General features: G+C 35.3%; 1 protein-coding gene across 4 annotated transcripts; it reads right to left on the bottom strand.

Moving 5' to 3' along the window:
• Positions 1-1215: 1215 nt before the first annotated feature.
• Positions 1216-23929, bottom strand: LOC109096653 (ELKS/Rab6-interacting/CAST family member 1-like). Of its 4 annotated transcripts, XR_006153611.1 has the most exons (19): positions 23772-23929; positions 21529-22381; positions 17936-18311; positions 17030-17106; positions 16511-16666; positions 16260-16427; positions 16015-16182; positions 14732-14869; positions 14402-14542; positions 13085-13225; positions 12629-12822; positions 12306-12317; positions 11324-11411; positions 11058-11189; positions 9100-9260; positions 6770-6917; positions 6404-6505; positions 3152-3311; positions 1216-2290 (listed from the first exon to the last, which is right to left on the bottom strand). XR_006153611.1 is itself a non-coding variant. In XM_042715455.1 (18 exons), exons 2-18 carry the CDS (start codon positions 22213-22215, stop codon positions 5659-5661), a joined length of 2916 nt encoding a protein of 971 aa, XP_042571389.1. In that variant the 5' UTR covers positions 22216-22381; positions 23772-23929; the 3' UTR covers positions 5629-5658. The 4 variants fall into 4 exon arrangements, 2 of the variants coding, with proteins under 2 accessions (XP_042571389.1, XP_042571390.1); XR_006153612.1 differs by lacking the exon at positions 12306-12317; XM_042715455.1 differs by lacking the exons at positions 1216-2290; positions 3152-3311 and adding an exon at positions 5629-5685.
• Positions 23930-24179: the final 250 nt, after the last annotated feature.

The raw sequence follows: 24179 nt of genomic DNA, 5'->3' as shown, positions 1-24179 counted from the left end.
TGGTTCAGCCCATCAGTGTAGTTGTCTGTGTAAACACTCAAGATTTTTCCATAAACCATCTCACAGAAGCATTTGACCCACTGGTTGGGTTTGAGTACCACATCAGCGAATGCTACTCCAACACATTTGCATGATGTGGTACTGGTTATTATGTAATTGTGATAAAAGAACAGACAAGTGCACTCAGACTCTTTCCTAACAGTTATATAACACTACTGAGGCAAATTCTGTGGGAAACCCAATGCAAGTGAGTTGGCTGCTTTTATCCAGATTTTCAAACTGGAGTGGAGACATCTGGAGTTGATGGTTACAGTGCATCAATAACAGATAATGTCAAGACTGCTGGTTTGCATTACAAAAGCCTTGACGTCATTAAACCATTGGCTAATGCTTGCACAGAATCCTCTCATTGTTGCATGCAAGGAGCGGGCGACGACTTGACTTCAGGCTTTTGTTTTAGTGATAAGGTTCTTGGATTTAATTTAAACAGTTTGATTGTAAATTTAAAACAGGGTTTCAACTCAATATCTGCATGAAAGTCTGAAATTATGCTAACTGTAATGTAATAACTGTCAAATCAAATTTTGGGATCAGTAATATGTCAGATGCGCAGTATAAGAGACCACAGGATAGTGGAAAAAGTCCATTTTTGGGCAAACTATCCCTTTACAGGTCAGAAACTAATATGTATAATCCAAAATAACACAGCTGTGATTTAAAACATATGTACACTGCATAGCAAATCAACAAAACAATAACCATAGTCCAAATTAAGTCAGCTGTGATTTAAAACATATGTACACTCCAAAACTACTATACCAAACAATCAAAACAAACCCTTTCACACAGAGAAAAATATAATCATTTGAAACATTTAATATAAATACAAATCTTTACATTTCTTCTCTATTCTCAATTTCTCTATTCCAGTTAAAAAAGAAAAAAATGTCCACTGCTTCAAAAAAATAACAAAATCTCAAAATAAAGCATTTAAAGTTGTTTTTGTAAACTGGACAGCTTTAGAATGTGCTTTTTTTTTTTTCAGAAAAAGTTTTTTTTTCTTCTTTTGAAAAAGTTGTGGTAGCCACGCCCACTGTGAAATTTTATTGGTCCAGAATCCCGCTCCTCGGTTTATATTTGTATTTATGTTCACCCAAATGGCAAACTGTATATCCCAACACAAACAGAAAAATAAAAACATCATAGAGCGAAAACTCTGATAATAGATATTTATATACATACACATTTATACAAATTCAGAACACCCATACCCGTGTCTTTTGTCTGATTTGATCATCTCTTGTTTTCATTTTAATTTTTTTTTTTCTTTTTTTGTAAGTGGACTATCCATCTTTTAATTGTCATTTTAATACACGAAGACAATAGGCCACAAATGCAACATTTAAAAAATTCCACTTTGAGAGATACAGATAGACACAATGATATCCATGTTTATGAGAGCACATAAAACCAGCAATGCGCTCTCAGAAACTGGTTATCTGGACATGTTATGAAGATATGTTATTGGGAGCCTACAATGTCCTGTCTAAGAGCTGCTAGAAAACAACAATAGTCTCATTAAGCGAGAACTAATTTCTTGCACACACCCCTTGGTGGACTCCTTCATGAGCAATGCAAACTCTTTTCATATATATGTTATGTCTATTCCTTTTAGCAGCTGTTAATTTGAATTAAAGAACATATAGAACCTGATTTTTTCCACTGACAAAGCGTCAGGTGTGAAGAATAGCCATTTCTATCCATAAAAGTTTATGTCATGCTCTCGAAGGTGTCCTATAGGTTTTCGGTAAAGGGGAAGGGTCATCCATCCGAAGTATAACCAGTGCAAGACACTACCTAAATGCAGAATAGATTGAGGGTCTGATAGTCTTAATATTGAATGCAGTTAAAGTAGCATTACACTTTTTTTTATTATTAAAGTTTAACAACAGTTTGGCATTCAGTTATGTTTATATAGCACCACCTAATGATCAGGTTAACATTCTAAATCTGTTTTTACTCAACCAAGATGACATATCAAGAGAACATAATTAAAATTGCATTCACAACTCAACTAACACTGCATATTTTCAAAGCTGCACCAATATTAAGACTACAGACTGTTGAGGCTCTTAGAGGGCTCCGGTTTGGTTCAGGTGTGAGGTGAGGGCAGAGAGACAGTGGAGGAAGCTGGAGGGTTCGATCATGGCCAGTTTGGATTTGGAGGTCCAAAGGAGGGTCCAGGGATCCTAACTGCAGCTCCACACTGACTCACCATCCCAGGCTCCCACTAAAACCCAAAAAGATTTATATGTATGTGAATTATGTGCAGAATGTACCTGTAAAGTTTTTTTTAATTCAACACATTTGAACTTTAGTGTGGATATTGTTTTTAAATAATGAGAATAAAAAGGTTGTATGGGCCATCAAGTGAATAAAAAAATTCTAATAACTGGCATTAATGACATGAAATATTGGTTAATCAAATTAATCACAAATAATCAGCTTGATAAAAAAATATTGCTTGTATTATTAAAATAATTAGTACAAAAAATAAGAAAATGATGTTTTTAATTGCATTATTTTTTAATGTAATTAATTGTACTAAAGTTATGACACTGAAATTAAGATGCTAAGTCAAAATTATGAGATAAAATGTTGAAGTTATTACATATTAACTGCAAAATAAAAAGCAATTTATGAAAAAGTTGAAATTGTGAGGTAATAATTATGAAATAAAAATAAAAGTATTATATTATCATTTCAGAATTTCAACTTTTGTTTTAATTATGTCAGAACTTTCGACTAAGTATCTCATAATTTCTACTTTTTATGTCATAATTGTGATTTATCAAAGCATGATGTGGCGGAAGTGGGCTTCCATAGATCGAATCCACAATATAACCATAAAAAAGTTTTTTGATTTGCTTATGCACACCTAGAAAATTATAAAAAATTATGAGATAAGTCATAGTTATGACACAAGTCAAAATTTAATGCCATAATTATAACTGTTTATTTCAATTTCAACTTGTGTCAGAATTTTGACTTTTTATATTTAATTTTTTTTTTTTTTTTTATGACATCATTTTGACTTTTTATGTCATGATTATGATTTACTAAAGTATAAGCACAAACAGGTAAGCATTACCTGTGAGAATGTGTGTGTCATCACTGGCGGTGGGTCCTGGGTAACTGGTGTGATGAGAAGTGACTGAGTTGATTGTAAAGGGATTTGGGGTAGTTGTATGGGATAATCAGGTGGCCAGTGTAGAGCTCCTGTGCACTGTAGCTTTCCGCCCAGATCTTATCTAGAGAACAGACACACTGTTACTACCACACGACAGAGGATTATGGGAAACAGACAGTCTGCTCTCATGCATCTGCAAACTTTAGCTTGCTGGGGTTGATACTGTTCACTGCGAGCACATAATTTCTATCAGATGCTTTTAAAGACAGAAGATATGTTTGCATGCAAAACACATGCTTTTCAGACATGATGAGACGAGACAAGACATTACCCAGAACAGTGAGAAGTCGTTCAATTTCATTATTATATTATTGTGAATGCTGTATTTGTTTTTATAGGAGGACACTTATAATGAATCGTGTTCTTGTGGTGTAACAAGCATTGTCATCATGACAGGATGTGATTCTAGGTTGATTTTATTTTCTTATGATGCTGTCTCTCAATGTATTTTAGTTAATTTGTTGATATCTTTTCTCATTCCGGGTCATGCTTAGCTTCCAGTGAACACTGGTTTAGTTAAACACTGATAAACAGTAATGAGTCTTCATTTATTACGTTGATGTTTCTGTAAACTGACAGCAAACTGCCATGTGCAGTAATCTCAAATGGATATATTTAATAACACAGCTGCATTTTGGGTTTGGATGTCATTATTTTATTATTAATAATAATTAAGATTAAGATAATAAGATTATTATAAATTGTAAAAATTAAAACACACACACTTAAAGGGATACTCCACCCCAAAATGAAAATGTTGTCATTAATCACTCACCCTCATGTCGTTCCAAACCTGGAAAGCTTCTTTCGTCTTCAGAACACAATTTAAGATATTTTGGATGAAAACCGGGAGGCTTGTAGTAAAAAACACTGTCATGAAGTATGAAAAGCATCGTCAGAATACTCCATCTGCCAGCAGTGATTTAACCGTAACGTTACGAAGCGACAAGAATACTTTTTGAAGCTTTTACGGGTTTGGAACAACATGGGGGTAAATGATTAATGACAAAATTTTCATTTTGGGGTGGAGTATCTCTTTAATGGTGGATTGACATGCATCTGCTATTGGTCAGGAAATAAAAGCAAAATGAGCACCCCTGGTTAATACTTTCATTTATTTACTATCATTATTTAATTATAATGTACATACTGGTCAAAAGTTTGAGGTCAGAAAGGTATTTTTATCTCAGAATAAACCCTGACAGGGTGATCAGGACCCCAACGCGTAGCTTTATTTACCAATGCTGCATTTATTTGATCAAAAATAAAGTGAAATCAGTAATATTGTGAATGTAAAATGTTATAATTTAAATTTAGTGTTTTCTGTTTGAATATATTTTTAAATTCTTGTGATGCAAAGCTGAATTTTCAGCTCCACACAAAACATTCACATAATACTACATAAATCACAATAAAAATCTAATATCATTCACAATAAAAATATATTAAAAATATCAATGTTGAAAACAGTTGTGCTGCTTAATATTGTTGTGCAAACTGGGATTTTTTATTTATTTAATATAATTTTTTTTTTTTTTGATGAATATAAAGTTCAAAAGAACAGAATTTATTTGAAACAGAAATCTTGGTCGCACTATTTTACAGTATGTGTACTTCAAAAAAAATTGAATGTTGGAGTCTATAATTTCAGGATTTCTCAAAACTTAAGATGTTCTTTATACCAAATGCTTAAACTTGTTTTAAGATTAAATTAGATTTTGAATCACAGATTCTCAATGTGGTCTCAAATCTCACTGTGTATGCATATCATATATTATACTGGATATTTAACTTTGTACTGGACATTTTTATTAAAAATTCACATGCAAATTTTGTATTCTGTTTATTAACTATATTATATACGTACTGTAAATAATGTTACTAATTTATTAGAAAATGTTATGATTTTGTAAACCTGCAAATTAAAACGTGTTTATAAGCATGTTTACAGATAAGTTTGAGTTGTTGTTGCAGAAAAGGAATTGAATCTGGTGAGAGCAAGTGTGGAGAGTGTGGGAAATACAGTTTTAATGCACCATCTGGGATTATGTTTAACCACAAAAACATACAAGAGATAACAAGTTTCAAAAAGGGGGAAAACAAGGAGAAATGAGATTTGTAGACTATTTCATAGCAGTGCAGTAATAAACGAGTTATATTTGTATAGGCTTGTGTAGGCAAAACAAATGGCCTTTGAAATATGAAAAGTTCTTTGCTAATAAAACATCCCACGGGAAAGCTCAGAAGCTTGTTTGCACTGCGGTGACATAGCCAATAATCTCAAACAGACAGGACGGGACAGGCAGGGTTTGATGTCACATGGAGAGGAACAGGGCAGCTGAGATTGGCTTTTACATGTCCATCAAAGAAATGCTCACCCTTCTAAAACAAAATGGCTGCCAGTGAGGCTATGCCCAAATGCCCTCCTCATCATCCTATTGGTTAAGAGATGGAAGGGTTTTAGCCAAGTGCAGCATGGAAAAAAAGATCAGGTTAGTATGCGAATATATCCAGGTAGAAGCGACCCGTAACTGCAGACGCAGGATCAGCTTTCAGCGTCGTCAATGTGAAATACTGTATTACGAAGTTTAATGGAAACTGATCCTGGATCTGCGCTTAGGGGCGATTTCTACAGTCATGAATAATAGAAATCCATAGGGTTGAGAAGTTATGATCAATATGAAGGCAGTAAAGGAAATGATGGCGTCTGCGTTGGAGATGAGGGCAGCTCCATTTCAATTACGATGTTACAACAGCAATGGAAATGGACGACGGAGCATCCATTTCCAATTCAATTTCTAGTATGAATATTTTATTAACAAGTAACCAAATGAAACTGACCACACCCCCAATTTGTCTTTCTTTGGCTTGCTGTTAAGATTAAGCTCCTATGAATATGAGGTAAGCAAAATACAGCAACGGTACAAGTATTTCTTATTCAGCCATACTGAATTTCTGCTGAAGAAAAGCTGATGACATTAACAATTATAAAGGAATAGTTCACCTAAAAATGAACATGCTATCATCATTTACTCATGTTATTTACGGGTTTGGGATGTCATGAGAGTGAGTAAATAATGACAGGATTTTAATTTTGGGGTGGACTGTCCCTTTAATAACACTTTGCCGATGTTTGTAGGACCGGATTGTGACCTGATCGGGTGATTTTGGAGGTTTGTGGTTGGTCTGGTCAGGTGGCGTTTTCAAGTAGCCGTCGTCGTAATTATCCGCCATGAGCTTCATACGGTTCTGTGTCTAGGAGAAAAGAGGGGGCACAGATGTAAGGAGAGATTGGGGGGTAGAAATGGATGAAAACAAAAGGTTGGGGGATTGAGAAGAAATCAGTTAAAAGCACATCAATAGACCTTGTTTGCATTCAGAAACCCACCAGTCAAAACAAAGATGTATTTGGTCTAGGCCTTTTAAGTTCTCTGTGATCATTGATTTAAAGCAAACAAACAACTTGACCTTGAGGACAAACAGATATGCTCAGTCGAAGTCTTGTGACGCAGTCCGTACCTGCTGTTTGAGCTGCTGCACCAAACGGTCCTTCTCCCTCCGCAGATGGGCCACTTCCTCTTGTGTCTTCTTTTTTTTGGATGAAGACAGCTCCAGCAATGCTATATTAGCATCTTTCTCACTTATGGCTGCAAGGAGAGCCTCCTGTCTGTGAATTACAATTTTTTAAAGTTATAATTTTTTTTTAAATCAAGTTATGTAACAAAATGATTATTTTTGTTAACTAAATTAAAAACATGTCTGTATAATAATAATAAAAAAATTATTATTATTAAAATGATTTAAAATGTAAAAAAAATAAAATAAAATTATCAAAACTATAATAACCCTGGTTTAAATGATTAAATGTCAATTGCCAATGTCAAACATAATTTATTATTATTATTACAATTATTATTTTATTAATTATAAATTATTCTTATTTTATAAATTATAAATTGTATTATTATTATTATTACAATTAAGAACAAAACTACAAAAAATACATTACATTTTCAAAACAGCTAAAATGAGTAGAAGTCAACAGCGAATGTCAAAAAGCATTCATCATTATACTATCATTATGATATACATATCATTATAATAAAAATAATAATTGCATATTATTAAAGTGAATTAAATTAAAATTGTATTACATTTAAAATTACAATAACCCTGGCTGAAATGATTACCGGTAAAGTCCAAGTCCAATGCCAAAAAGCACTTTATTATTATTTTTATTGCACACTATTAAAACTAATTCAAGTTAAGAACAAAAAATTTAATTAAATTGTATTCACTTATTATTATTAATTGCACACTATTGAAACTCATTTAAAAAAAAAGACAAAAGTACATTTTCAAAACTATTATATCACTGACTGAAATTATTAGAAATCCAAGCCCAATGTCAAAAAGCATTATATTATTAATAATAATAGTAGTAGTAGTATAAGTAGTAATTGCACACTATTAAAACTAATTCAAATTAAAAACAAAATGCAAAAATAAACCAAAATGTTCAAAACCATAATAACCCAATAAGTCCAAGCTCGATGTCGAACAGCACTTTACAGAAGTACTGTGAAAATGTTCTTCAAAGCCATTGACCTCATTGACAATGACCAGGAGTCTTACAACACTCGAAGGAGCAGGTTAAAGGATGTTTGCTTTCACAAGTACAAAACATCTCAAGGGAGTATGGATTTTGTCAAAATGATTATGCATAATTGTCTCAGAAAGACCGAAATAGCTTGCTTAGTCCTGGTTTTTTAACAGATTCCAAGAAGCAGGGCTAAAGTGTGGAGACAGAAATAGCAAACAGAACAAGCCAAGTGCAGAGTGAATCATCCTCTGCATTGAAAAAATATACCTAGTTAAAGTTTTACAGCCTATTTTTCTGTCGTGATGATATCTCCGTTTAGTCTCTCTTAACTGATTTATGTAATTAACACTACAGCTTGCCAAACTGACCTCAGAATGAGCTCTCATGTGAAAGATGGTTATTTAATTATTTAAATATGTGATCTGGAAAAACTATTTATGTAGATTTCAAGTTCAATATATAACACTTAGCAAATGTGTATCCTGCAATCTAATGTTTGTTTCTGTTCCTACATGTTATATTGTACACGTTCATGCGTGACACTGACTAAACTGCATGTGTTCAATTAATGAATAAATATTTAAGATTATGATTGCAACTAACTAATCCTGTTAATTACCAATAGGTCAAAATCCACTGTATCAAATCAATAGACCACAAATTTTTATTGCATATGGTCTAACATCAAATATATGTACACTATAAGCGAGCAAAAAAACTATAATGCTCCTTAAATGTAGATATTGTGTAAATAAGAGATTTACTCTGCATTGTCTCAGCTTTATTGATTATAATGTAAGAACTCTGTGTACAGACAGTCAACGAGCTCATGCTGAACGCAGACGCATGAAACTATGTAAACTAGCAGTGACAGCTTCATTCATTAGAACAGAATGGAAGCCCTCTTGTATTGTCATGTTGCCCGCTTTCTGTATATCCTTTGTATAAAATCTGAATAAAACTATTGTTTTTCGTGCTGCTATGAAGGCCAACAAAAAGTTGGTCGTTTAGTCACTGTCTTGATTTATTAATGTATAAAACAGCATAAAAACATTCAGGAACAGTTTGTTTTGGATGTGCAACTTGTATGGAATATGGCCTGCATCTTCCCCATGCAAAATAAGATTTTAATTTCACATAACATCTGCAAACCTACTTCATCCTTTCAGTCTCTGTTGATTCACAGTTTTTAGTTTCTTTGTAAGCACCATTATGATAAGACGTACTAAGAAAGTCCATAACGTACTTCATCTCCAGCACCTCCTCCAGGTGTCGCCTCCTCTCGGCCCTCAGTGTAGTCAGATGAGCTTCTTTCTCAGCCAGAGACTGCTGGGTGGACGACATCTTGGCCTTCATGGACTCGAGCTCCAGCTTCACTTTCTCCATCGCTCCCAGGAGCTCTTCCATTTTTTTAAACATAAACAGAAGGTAACTTATTTGTTACTGTTTATTCTGTACTTTACAAATTGACTAAATGTGTTGTCACATTTATCACTCTGTTCTGGGAATTTTTGCAGGTGAAATCCAGTAATTTCAATAGGAATCCACGTGATCGGGAATGCTGAGTGAGTGTGAAAGATTTCTCCTACACATTTTTGTATCATATTTAAATTGGTCACGTGAATTTGCCACGTTCAAGCTGCTTGGTTTGAAAGTGACTTCTCTGTGCTTCATTGCTACGCTAGACTCTATTGTGCAATGGAAAGATTCAGTGGATGATAAAGTTTCTTCATGGAAATATAGATGCCAATTTCAGAGTGTATCGACAGTGGACTTTTTTACATGGCAAATTTTCGTCAGTGTGACTGCACCTTAACTAACACATGTTTTTTTGCACAAAAAATAAATAAATAAAATGACTGCATATTGCAGATTCCAGAAACTGAATCAAAACATTCTGATAAAAAATCAGCTAATCTCTACTGCAAAGTTCAGGCAAACCTAGCTTCTGATGGTATTAAATGGGTTCTAGCTGGTCCAAGCTAATCTAGATGGTCCACCAGCTAGAGCGGCAGCTTGTTCAAGTTCATCAGTCATGGCAGACTACCTTTGACCAACAAGAAACTGGCTACCATGTTCCAAAAACCAGCCTAACCAACTTACCCTGGTATGACCTGTTTTTACAGTAGGGAAATACAAGTATGAATGACAACTTATATTTTTCTGGTCTTGATATTTTTAGTGGTGGTGCTTTGATTAGCATGCTAGTGGTTCTCAACTTTTTTTGACTGCAAGGCCCTCCATTGTCTACAACAATATCTGAAGACCCCATGGCTTTCTAGTTTCCTGCTATTAACTGGAAAATGATTAAAGGGATAGTTCACCATTTATCATTATTTACTCACCCTTGTGTTGTTCTAATGCTGTATGCCCTTCTTTCCTTTTCGGACCATGGAAAGAGATGCAAAAGTATCACAGAGCGGTCCCATGTGACACGTGCAGTATATTCCAAGTGTTCATAGATATTAATTTATAAAAGCTTGATCTTGATTGCCATACATTTTTTTTTTAAATCTCCTTTTGTGGTCCGAAAAAGAAAGAAGGGCGTACAAAATTTGAAGAACACAAGGGTGAGTAAATGATGACTTAATTTAAATTTTTGGGTGAACTATCCCTTTAAAAATAAAAGATTAAAAGATTCAATCTCCACCCAATAAAACAATTTGATCATTATAATGGAGTTAAGTTTTAAGATTTCATTAATTTACTTTTATTATTTTCACTTTTCTAGATCTGGAAATCACACTTGACAACAATTTGGCTTCATCATATATTCAAGTTTTTCAAGACTATGGGAATCCTGGTTATTCAAAGATTTTTTTTTATTTATTATTTTTTAAGTTTTGGTTTATTTTAATGCTCATTTTGTCTTATTTTATTTGTCATATTAAGTCATGTGGAAGTTAGCTGAGGTGAGAACCAGCATGCTGTGCTTTAGCTTTTAGACAGTTTTCACAGTAACCACTCTCTGAGAAGTTGCATCTTTAAATTCATCCCCTTAAAAGCAATTTCACCACATAAACACAGAGACAGACATCTTTGACAACTGCATCACCACTCACTGTTATTCTGAGCATCTTGTGTCAATAAGATTTTAAGGGTGGCATAATATATATTTTTTGTACATGCATAGAATAGTCAACTAGTCATTCACACAACCCATTGAATAGTCGATTCTGAAATAGTAAGTCTTATAGTATTGACCTGTTTCTCCTGGTGGGTTCGTGCAGCCTCCTCCTGCGCCAGCACCATCTCCCTCTCGGCAGTGATTTGAACACTCTCTCTGAGAGCTTCCTCCAACTCCTCGATGCGCTCTGCCTTCTGCCGCAGTGACTCCTGGGGTAGACGGGGATCAGCTCATCATATGCACACCAGCACAGTTTGACAAAATATATATATATATATACAGAGATCTGTCAAAACAGAGGTGCTTATGACAAAGCTGTCATTACAATCTCTGTACGTCTTACCTGCTGTGGGCCATCGTTGACATTTCTGCCCTTCCCTGAAGGCTCCTTGTGTTTGCCAGAGGACTTCTTACTCTGCTCTTTCATTTGCCTGAAACATAAACATGAAGCGTTTGTGAGAGGAACTCTCTGGGGTTTAATAGTAGAATAAAAAGTTTAAGAGATTTGGGGTGGAGGGCACTAATTAATAGCTGTAAAAAGATAGCTGGTTTTATTATTAGTTAATGCATATCACCAAGCCTGTTCACATAAATAATAACTACCTTGTGCTAGTCATAAAGCTAAAACAGTGATTTTACAGAGGGGCAAAATACATTCCATTTCTTTGTTTTCACTTAAAACCCCATGAAATCATTTGACGAAAACAGTCTTCCATGGGACATAACGAAGGGCTTGTAATTTTATTGGATTATATAATAAACATACATTTTTAATATTAATATTTTTTTTCATGTACATTTTCCCTATTTTTATATTTAGATAACTTTTGCTGTCATCTAAAACTAATTTAAAGTTAAAAATAATTTAACACTGTTGAGTGTAATCTTTAGCCAATTTCAAAATGAATAGCAATTTTACTATACATGAAATTGTTGGGATGCCTAAATTCACTTGTAGCATTTAAAATAATTTATTTAAATTTTTAATGTTTTACTTTTAATTTATTTTGACGAAATAGTGTCGAATTTATCGGTTATTTGGACATAAGATGAAAATGATTATTGGCCAGAATTTTAAGATTGGTGCATCCTCAGAAAACTGATCTACTTCAGGATGTGTCACTGATACTTTTGGCTAGTTTTCCTGGAAGAGAAAGACTGTACATTTTAAATGCACATCTTCAAAAAGGTTTTTTTTTTTTTTACTAGTATAAAGTTGTCTAAAAGCTACATGAAACTTTGATTTCATGGGGTCTTAAACCGATTTTACTCTAGTTCTTGAGGACTCCATTTATGTGTGTGAAAGTACACATGTATTTACTAACCTGGAAGCCACACTAGGCACACATTTCCAGGTGAAAAAGTGAAAAAAGGGAGACAAAAAGCAGAAGTTCAAAGGCCAATCAGAGTGAGAAAAAAACACTTGATCAGTGCTTCAAAGCAAAACTCAAAGAGGGGCAAAGAAGCCCAGTCAAAACATCAACCTCGTCAAACGCAGACACTGAAAACATTTTGACGGTGATGCTTAAACAGCAAAAATGGATAAAGATGTAACACGTTTGTACTGCTTCACCAACGTGACAAATAATCACGTTTAAAAAATAAAAGAGGGGACACCAAGTCAAGCAGATCAGGCAAACAGACTGACCTCTCCAGCTCACTGATTTTTCTGTCCTTGTCGTTCTTCTCATTCTCCATCTGACGCAGGATGTCCAATAGACGATCAACTTCAGCCTGGGCTTTAGCTGAGTCTTCCCTGTGTCTGGCCACATCAGCTTCAAGTGAAGAAATCCTCTCAGATATCTCTGCGTTGGCCTGTGCATTGGCTGCGGCACTCTGGACCTAATAGATCACCATGATGTAAACACACCCACAAACTCACATATATACAGCCTTGCTTACGCTCCCATTTGTTTTTTGCCTTTGTAGTTTATATTAGCTACATTCCAGTTTACATACTTATACTATGCACTGGGTTCCCACATTTTTTGACCAATGAATTTCCACAGCCATCCAAGTTTTCTTAGAATTATGGTAGATAGCTAGCTGGAATTCTATTTGTATATAAGGTACAAGTCTTTTGAATAAATACGCTCTCACTCACCTTCTTTAGTTGGTTCTCAAGTTTAATGCATTCCTCCCTCCTCTGCTCAAGGGCAATCTCTAGGCTTTTCAGTTTGGAGTCTTTCTTCAAGCCAGATGAGGCCAGTGACGATGCATGCTCTTTAAGGTCCAGCAGAGAAGTCTAAAAACCAAACCCTGCATTGAAGTCCCGGGTATAGAGCCATCAAACACTTGTAGTATACATGTATTTTTAGAAGCTCACGGTATGACGGTTTATCTGTTTTAACAGGGACTCAACCAACCTGTCAATTAGGATATCTGCTTAAAAGCATGTTTTGAGATTGACTAACTTATGTGAGTAATTTCTCCAAAGTATTTTATTACACATATTAGAAATAGAGAAATCAAAACCTTATTTTCAAAATAAAATGTCAAATAATTTTCTTAATCAGTATTTTGTCTTGTGTTCTAGTAAATAATCTAAACATCCTTAAAAGAACTTAGCAGGGTTATTATTAACTATTAAACACATTTTTGACAACTGAAATATTGAACTAGAAACTAATACAATAAAACTATTAGAATTGAAAACCCACATGACAAAATTACTAAAAATTAAACAAAAATTAAAATGAAAACTGAAAATATAAAAAAAAATCTTAATATTAATACAAACTATAAATACTAAAATAACACTACAACATAAATTAAATAAATTGTGCTAAGACTTGTTTCAGCTATCTTCATTTTATTTTTTAATATTAAATATTTTAAGATTTACTTTAAGATTTAAAGTAAAATTTCATAAGATATTAAAACTTGTTTTCAGAGAATATATCTTGAATTACGTTTATCTTAACTTCACTGACCAATAATATTTCCTTATTTTAAGCATAAACCTTAATATATTTCAAATTTTGAATCTATTTGCCAATGAGGTATGAAAAATAAACTATTATAATATTCTCTGTAAAGTTTTAATATAGTATATGGATCTTTTTGATATATATATATATATATATATATATATATATATATACATATATATGTATATATATATATATTTGTAAAATATAAAAAAGATCCATTTACTATATTAAAACTTTACAGAGAATATTATAAGTAGTTTATTTTTTCTATTAATTAATTATAATTTTAATATATATATATATATATATATATATATATATATATATATATATATATATATATATTAAAATTATTACTGAATAAAAGACAAAAATACAATGTTTTGTGTAGTGTATTTTGCACAGTTCATAGCTGCACGTTGTTCTACAGATGAAAATCTTATGTGTTTTTAATGGTGTTTCCACTCATCTTTCAGGTGATCTCTAACCTCTCGGTCTGACAGGTCTCCCTGCAGTATGCTGACTTTCTCCTTTAACTCCCTCAGCTCTTTTTTACTGCTGTCCAGCTCCTCTGCCTTCTCTCGCTCCTCTCGATCACGTTGCTCCTTCAGGCGCTCAATAATACGTTCCTGTTTACAAGTGGACACATTAACACGGTGCCAAAAAGAAAGCATATACAACGAGCATGAAATGTTTAAAAGTAAGCACAGATGTTTCGACTCTAGACTATGACCATGTTGATGCCATTTGAAAGTGCACCGATGATTTGTCCTGTAGTCCGGTGGCATGTTGTAGTATCCTCTAGAGGTGATCCTCACCTTCTCAGCCAGTGAGTCCTCCAGTGTAGTGAGGGCCGTGTCTGTATTAGAGGTGTCTGTCTGTAGGGACTTCACCCTCTCTCTAAGACTGCTCATCTGCTTCTCTTTATCCCTCAGCTGCTCCTGCAGGTTTTCAATCTGAAACACAGGAGTTGATTTAAGATTTATGTGAATCGACATTTTCATAAACATCCAAACTTTTACTCTAGTGAATTCTCAACATTTCTAAGAGTATTTTTAAATGTATTTCCTGCATTTGAAAGAAAAGCTATTAGTTGAGCCAATGGCACAGCCTTCTCCCCACCACTTTGGGAAAATAATTTATTCAAGATACTTAATAATAAGTATTAGCAATCAATTGCTCTTCCTCAGCCAAAAAACTATGCTTTTATACTTTCGCAATTCACCAATATGCATGATACATATTTTTAGACCAGAATCATTTTGACACAAAATGCATTTTAATCTAGTACTGTAGTATTAAAAAGTGGTATTTTTGGATGTGGCTATATGAAAATCCACAAAAGTAATCATTGGTTTCTCCTAAAATACCATGAATCCATTTATAATAAATCCAATAATAATTTACTATGGTTTTACAGTAACAATAACTGTAGTAACTGTGATATTTTGGTAGAAATTATTGTTAAAACATTGTATTGGTGAATATCCTGAGTTCATTTTACTCAGGATTGTTGTCTTCCTATTTTTTGTTCTTTGTTAATGCTTAAAGTAATATAGAGAACATGAATATGAATAAGCTGGGTTAGTCATCATCTGTATTTATTTTTTATTTTTTATTTTTAGCAGCAGAAGTAGTAGCAGCTGTAATAGTATTATTATTAGTTGAAGTAGTAGTATTGTTGTATGTTTATTTATTATTAGTTCTATTATATATTGTTATATTTTTTATTTTTTTAACTTTTAACTTTTTTCTTTATTTTATTTTGTATATTCTCATTATTATTGTTGTATGTTTATTTGTTTTACAATTATTTATTATTTTATTTTTATGATCTGCCTTTATCTTTAAATCAGTGTCTCTCTGATTTATATTTTTATCCTTAGTTTACCAGAATTAATTATTTATTAGGTTGTTTTTTAATGTATGACATGTATGACTTTTGTACTTTTAGTATTTTTAAGGATAGTGGATATGGTGACTTATTTCTGACACATGTAGTAAGAGAACATTTTGTTCATTGTTATCAACAGTTCCCTGTAATGAAAAGTAAAATGTAAAAAAAAAAAAGAATAATGTATTGGTGAAATCCAGTCCTCACTTTTTTCTGAAGCACATTGACTTTACGCTCCTTGACCTCCAGCATGTCCTTCAGATCGTGGATTTCTCCATTGAGTGTGCTTTTTTCTTCGGACATTTCCTGGATTTGCTTACTCTTTTTGTTTAACATGGTCTCCTTCTCCTCCAGACGCAACCTCAGAGCATCCACCTGCAAAACCATTATATGCAATGGTCAGAGAATCTGAGTGTGATGGGTGAAGACCAACCACTGGTGTGATCTACTACCTCTGTCTGTAGAATGGCAGCTCGTTGTTCTTTGGCAGTCAGAGACTCTTTAAGCACTTCAATATGCTGTTTACTGTCAGAGAACTGGTTAGTCAATGTCTCCAGCTTGGTCTGCAAGCCAAGGAGCTGAGTGTCCTTCCTGGAAAGGTCTTGCTTAACTTGGTCCATCTACATAACAGAATTATTCAAGGTTTGTTATTCATATGTGAGACTAATTCAGATGTGTCCTTCTAAAGCAGACCGTGCAGTACCTTGTTCTTCATGAACTTGGTGTGGTTACGGTAGACCTCCATCTGCTTGGCCTCCTCCTGCCGTTCCTCACAGCTAAGCATACTACTGGAGCGGAGCATCATGACCTGGTCCTCCAGCTCTCTGAGGCCCCGCTCTAGAGAACTGATCTGAGAATCCTGAGAGACGCATCAAAAATATGATGTCAGACATCATTGGTGTCTATCAACCAATTCCAGTGTGCAAAATTTGAACATGCAACATAATGCTGCTTTTCTGTTGTGCCATTTTTGGTTACCAAACACAATCACTACAAGAAACATTTACTATCCAAAAAAACATCAAAAAACAACCTTTCATTTCCAAAAGAAGAAAAAAATTCATATAGGTTTAGAACAATTTTACGGTGAGTAAATGATAACAGATTTACAAATATTTCACGGTGAGTAACAACATGAGGTAAGTAAAGATTTTTTTTTTGGGGGGGGTTATGGGGTGACAAAGCTAAATGTGGGTGCTGTAATATTTACATTATCATCTACCTTCATCTCAATTACAGTCTGAAGAGCTTTGGTTTTCGTAGTCTCTGGCGTCCCCTCAAGGCGGCGATGCAGTTCCTGGAATTAAAGACACATGGTTGGCACTTCCTTCACACCAGTGCCAGAAATAGAGCTCTCAGATATATCATCATACATTGAGGGAGAGCAGTGCTGTTTAGTTTTGGCTGAATTCTCTATCACATTACAGGAGCTGTACTCTATTATAGGTACAAATAGGGTCTCCTGCTATCTAGTTCAATTAAGTATTCTACTTTTTTGTGCTTTGAGGAGAATAGCTGTGGTCATTATGCCACTGAATGTGGTATAATGGAGCATGAAGAGAGAATAGTCCTTCTGCTTTAATTCAATGCAGTCAGTTGATTGTATATGGCACTTACCACAAATAGGGCCTGAAACTTAAAAAAAAAAAAAATCTTTTTTCAGCAAAGGTTTAGTGAAAGGAGGTGCTTAACTTTCAGAAAATGTTGGTTGTCAACCTCAGGAGGTTGTACTAAATATTGAATGAGCTATTCATTTTATATGAGGTCTGTCATTTCAGCCAGCATTATTCAAAATACAGTTTAAAAATGTTTCATATCAAAAAACATTATTTAAAAACAAAAAAAATTACACAAAAATAAAAAAAACACATTTGTAATTATGATCTATTCATGCTGCACTGCATGCTGGGTGCCTTCATATTGCATGCACTGTAGAAACACATCAACAAGACACAAGACAACAAGACATTTCTGAGAGACCACTAAAATAATGCAATTATTAAGCTGGAATATAGTTTTTAGCATATTATATAATTTTCATATTTTTTCATTTATATTTTGAACTCTAGCTATTACACACCTCTCTCAAAGCTGCTAGCTCTTTATTTCAGAGGTGCACTCACGTTCTCTCTCAAAGCTGCTAGCTCTTTATCACGTTGTTCTAGAAGGTTCTCCAGGTGGTGCGCGTGCATCTCGGCATCTGCGAGGCGACGTGTGCGCTCGTGATCCTCTTCACTGGCTTTAGAAGAGGGTCCCTTGCTGTGCAACATCTCCAGGAGCTTTTTGACTGACTCATCACGAGCAACTAGTGTCTGCCGTTGGGTCTCCAGGCGAACCTCCATCTCCTCCAGGGTACGGCGGAGCAAGAACACCTCTCGAGCTTGCCGCTCCTGCTCCTCGCTGGGCTCGCAGGCCAGCGGCTCCTCCGATGGCTGGAGTAGCTGGTTCAAGTCGCGCTGGATACGCAGCTCGGCCTGCAGTGCCTGCACAGTTGTCTGCAGGTGCTATGATGGATAGAAGAGAATAATATGCAATATTTTAGAACTGATATAAGGGAGAGTTAACAGCCAAGAAATGTCACATGATAGTTTATCAGCTGTTATCCTATTATTTATTATGGCTTCTCTTTATTCATCAGTGAATACAGTTCAATCTACAGCATCATCTTTCATAGAAGCAGTAATACAAGTACTGAGAGCAGTTATGATGTAAACATCTCATTTGTAACTACTACTACAACTTGAATTAGTAAAAGTAAAAATACAAAACATTACTGAAACTTAAATACTGAAATATAAAAATAGAAGCTAATTCAAAACATTAATGAATACTATAATACTACATAAATAATACTAAAATAACACTGGCCCATTGCGTGAGGAACAAACCAAAATTTTTGTTGTTATTCACTAATAATTTTCCCCTGTAGTGAGCTGTTAACCTTGTTTACTGAATCATCTTATTACTGAACAAATCATTAAGGCTTTATGAACAGGATCATGTGATTAATTGAAAAGATGTGACTCAAAAGAAAAATTCATTAACAAATCAGACACCGCCATTTCTCTAATGAACTCTAAATAATTCATCAAGGCTTAAATGTCAATCTATTTCTCACATAAAGCAATCATATGGCTTCAGAAGAAATATTTTCAAGATATTATTGGAATATTTTTGAAGCTTAAAACCCTCAGACCCAAATTACTGACCAGTATAATTCTTCAAACTTTTCCATTCAGGTTTCCAACAACAAAAGTGGATAAATGGCCGAATTTTCATTTTGTGGTGAATTGTGCTTTTAAGAAGCTGCTTATCTACAATTCATCACACACTTGTCCTCAACACAATTCATCACACAGTTGTCTGTGGGCAGTAGTGGCCTAATGGCAAGAGAGTCGTTGCGGGTTCGAGTCTCTGTACCGGCAGGGATTGTCGTGGGGGGGAGTGAATGTACAGTGCTCTCTTCCACCTTCAATACCACGACTGAGGTGACACCCCTGAGCAAGGCACCGAACCCCCAACTGCTCCGGGTGTGTGTCCACGGTGTATGTGTGTGTGTGTGTGTGTGTTTGTTCACTACTCACTGCTATGTGTGTGTGTGTGCACTTGGAGGGGTGAAATGCAGAGCACAAATTCCAGTATGGGACACCATACTTGGCCATGCATCACGTCCTTTCCTTCCTTTAACACCAGTTGTAATTAAAGTTAGCAAGAAAACTGAAACAAATGTATGTTAAGGCTCAAACTTTCTTTACTCCAAAATGTATCCATTCAGATGCGACTACTATGCTGAAAAATTGATGGCAGCCAAAAGGCGACTGAACAACAGTAATTATACATTTTCTTAATCATACACACACATACAAAACTGTGCCATAATTAATGGTAAGGTCTCATTTAGCCCAACAGGCACAAAACTACTTGCCAAGAATCACCAAATAACACATACAGATTCTGAGCTCTATGATAATTTGCGTGGTAATTTGAATCTCAAGTGAACGATGTGAGGTGTGTGATAATGCTGATTATGCTTTGAGTGAATAACCAAGTCGTCATTAGCTTAGTGCTGTATGCCACTTCGTCTGTAAATCTGTCATCACAGCCATGTTGCAGTGAATCAGTTTGAAGCTAATCATTCAAATAAGAGGAGTGTTTCAAACACAACATAGATGTAGGACTACGCCACAGCCACTGCTATCAAAACTCATCCATATCTCAACGTACATTTAAAAGAACCACTGAATATCAGAAAACAGAGTTTCATCCTTTATTAGCTCAGATGTATTGCACATTGAACATATTGTGGCTTGCAGGAATTCAGGCAGTCAACTCAGCAGTGATCCGAACGCAGCAGGACCAGGATGTCCATTTCAGGACTGGCCATTATAAGCATCACCTCACAGCAGAGGTAGACTTTTCCTTTTCATCTGAAGATAAGCTGGATCTTTAATCACGCAATTCTCACTCCTATACATCTATAAATGCACTGATGCAGTAAAAATGTGATGATTATATCATCTTTGTCTGTAAATATATCAGTATCCAACCTAAGATGGTTTGCAGGTTTTAGTTGGTTTAAGCTGGTCTATATATATATATATATATATATATATATATATATATATCTATATATATATATATATATATATATATTCACAGGGCCGTCCTTAGCTGATGCGGGGCCCGGTGCAAAGTGGGGGGGGGTCTGTTTGCCGCGGGGCCCGGTAACACCCAGTTACACCCCCCTAAGGACGGCCCTGTATTTTCAGCTTTATTTTAATTACCAGTTTTAAATAGTTTTAGCTGTGGTTAACACTAACAATACTGTGGTTGTGTTGTCGCTATCTTTAACATGTCTAGCTCCTCAATATTTCACACTCTCATTGTATTCGCAATAGCATGCTATCATATAACTCTTACCATTTCTGACACATATATGGCATGAGACAAGAATAGCAAGATTAGTACAGTCGAATGTTACAAATTTATAAATATATAATTCACATATATATGACATATGGCAGGAATAGTAAGAGTAATATAGAAGTATGTTACAAATTCTGACCTTATTTTTTTTGATGAAGTACATCATTCATGTATTCGTAGTGCTCTATGCCTCAATGTGTTTTTCAGTGTGAACACACTACTTTCACTTCTTATACTACCAAATGGCACAGAATAGTGCGAATAGTTCACACCAAGATCTATAACCATAAAGACAACTATAACATTAACTATATTAACGTCCATACCAAGGCACGGTAACGTTATGTTTATTATAAGCATGCACTGCAGTTTTATTGCCTACCACTTTACATGTTCAAGCTCTTTAAAGTCAGATTCTGAATGGCTGTCAATGTTTTTATTGTTCACCAGCTGGGAAAAAAAAAACATTCTGAAAATGGTTTCAACGTAATCGTTCCTCAGTGTCATTATCGTTATTTGTTGTGGTGTGGACTTCCATATTCTTATACAATTAGAAGAATTATAATAAAATGTATAGTTACCCTCCTTGGTGTGAACAGGCCTTAAAAGTACACTTTCATAAATATACAGAGCCTTTTAGTGCTTATCAAAGATCCTAATTTAAAACTAGATTCCTTTAAGCACAGGCTTTAATCTTAAATCCCACTGAAACCGCAAAACAGCTCTCCGATCAGCAATAAACCGCCGGTCCATTCATACTTAAAAAAACAAGCATATCCTGCCAGATGTACCCACCTGTGTCTCGTCTTGCACAACGCGGTACTGCTCCTTCCACACTGCTATTTTGGACGCCTCATCTTTGCGCAGTGCACGTTCCTTCTTCAGCTCTGGGCTCCAGAAGCTTTTGATGGAGCTCATGGAGGAGCTGAGCTTGCTCTCCTTCACCTCGATCTCCTTCCGAAGGAGCTCATTCTCCCTCAACACCTCCTTGAGCTGGGCTTGGAGCTCCATGATGGTGTTGTCCCTCGCCTGACGTAGCGAGTGGGGTACGGTTGATGCCGCGTGGATCTCCCCTCCAAAGCCCATAGAGTCGGTGGACACCGCAGGCACCATGGCCATGTCCGGTGTGCTCCCTGTAACTGTTCCTCTTACCCCGTAAGGAATACTGCCTCCAAAGCGTCCCGTCGCTACACCACTTTTTGGGAGGTCAGGGGAGGTGCCTATTGCGACCTCATTGTCGCTCATGTACATTGGCCCCGACGTGGCGTAGGCGGCATTGAGAGACTGAATGTTCTCCATGGACAGCGTCTTGCCTCCAGAGCCGCCCGGGCCTCCGCCGCTGCCCCCCATGCTGTTGGTGCGACGGTGGCCCATACGAGGTGACCGAGGCAGCCGTGGCGAGCGTCCAGAGTTGCCCTGGTTGTTTCTACCCCCACTGTGATTGCTGTCCATTTTGCTCACAGAGCGTGAACTTCCATACATATTGGCAGGCTTAGAGTGCAAGCAAGGGAACCCACCGAAAATTGAATGTGAAGGAATGTGCTAATAAACAGGCCGGGTCATTTTCCTCTCAAGTATAAGGAATGTGATCTGTCACGCAAAGGCCAGTCTTCTGTATCTTTCTTTCTAATGGAGCAACTATGGTGGCCTGTAAAATGAAATAAAAAACACACAAAATAATACTATAATCACACAAGAAATGACAGGATAGTCTCTACCACAAGATATACATCATTTTGGGGCAAAAATACACCAGCCATTTAAAATGTGGGAGTTCTCTTAATTAATTTTATTATATCTAATGTTTGATATATTTCCATTATTCTGGGCCTATCTAGGGTTGGGTTCAGAGACAACACAAAACCTGACCCGTAGCTTCAGATATCTGTATTCTCTGTCTCATGCTAAAACTATAAAACCAGATAACCAAATGCGAAGACTAGAAAACCAGATAGCTAAATCAGGATAGTAGACTGTAGAGAACAGTATATTTGAATATAGTGTTAGTGTTTATTGTTTATGATATATTGTGCATCATTTGCAGCTATATTTGTAACACTAATTTGATTTAGTAGGTTTACTTACAGATGTCATAGATACAATAGATACAAAATCAATTTCAGACAGCAAATATAGTTAATATTTGACACTGGTTTCAACAAACAGCAGAGATTTAAAAAACCTATATGTTCAGTCAGTGATGTTCAGCTTTTTTCCTCCACACCACTTCTACTATAACATTTCTATTGTTCAAGTCAAGTCTAGTCACCTTTTTTTGTATAGCGCTTTATGCAATACTGGTTGTGTGTCAAAGCACCTTTACAGAGTCAAACAGGAAAATAGTTTGTCAATGATAATATTATTATGCATTACTCAATAGAAATCTGGCTCGTGCTATAGACAATTCCTCTCATATACAAAATAATGTAATAACGTCTCTCCCATTTCCACAACGAATGAGTGAATCGAAGGAAAGGTGGGATTTTATTGTGGACTCACACTCCAAGGTTATCAAACACTTAATGTAAACGGCTAAGCCAACGTTATTATGGGATACTAAGCTGATGATTTATATTCTAAAACAACAGATATTCAGTGTCCATCGCTGTCGATTCAATAATGCTGCTGTATTTAGGTGAAGGCTGATCACAGCGCTCACAAACCAACCAGAAGCGTCGGCATTTCCCACGCACCACGTCAATAAGACTTGCAAATGCGCAAAATCATAGTCTACAATTTTTACATCAGAACAATTTCGATTACGGATATACTAAACCTAATGTTCCGTAAAATTCAGCCCTGCAATCGCTCAGCCACAATCCTGAGCATCCTCCCTCAATGTCCTTCTTATCCACCATTGGATGGCTTAACACATTTGCCTCTTCTTTTGTTAGTAATAGCTGTCCAGCAAATGCGACAATAAATGAGAGGCGCTATTTGAATATCAAGATATGTAGATATTGAATAACCGTTACATGTACGAGCATTCAATAATTTTTCATAAACCACAATAGGATTTTTTCCAAAAATCTGTTTACCTTGTATGGCTGGTCTTTTTCAACGACCGTCTGTCCAACAGATGTCTGATAGAGAGGTTGCGGCCTATTTTTTCTTTGTATTGTCTTATGATTTTATTATTTGCAGACACACACCAGCATCTTCCCAGAGCTGGAGGACTTTAGTGACGTAACGCCTACGCTGCGCGCTCACAACACTCGCCTCTGAAATGCCAACGCCATGCTACGAAGGTCATTTTATTAAAAAAAAATATTAAGGGGTAAAAAAAACCGCTACAAATATTTGATCTCACTAAAATGACGTTAAAATTGAGATATTCTTTGTGTAGTGTACATTTTCATATATATATATATATATATATATATATATATATATATCTATATATATATATATATATATATCTATATATATATATATATATTATACTT

Source organism: Cyprinus carpio, chromosome A25, assembly GCF_018340385.1.
Source record: "Cyprinus carpio isolate SPL01 chromosome A25, ASM1834038v1, whole genome shotgun sequence".
Lineage (NCBI taxonomy): Eukaryota > Metazoa > Chordata > Actinopteri > Cypriniformes > Cyprinidae > Cyprinus > Cyprinus carpio.
Note: the sequence above shows the minus strand (reverse complement) of the source record. Positions and strands in the feature narration are given on the sequence as shown.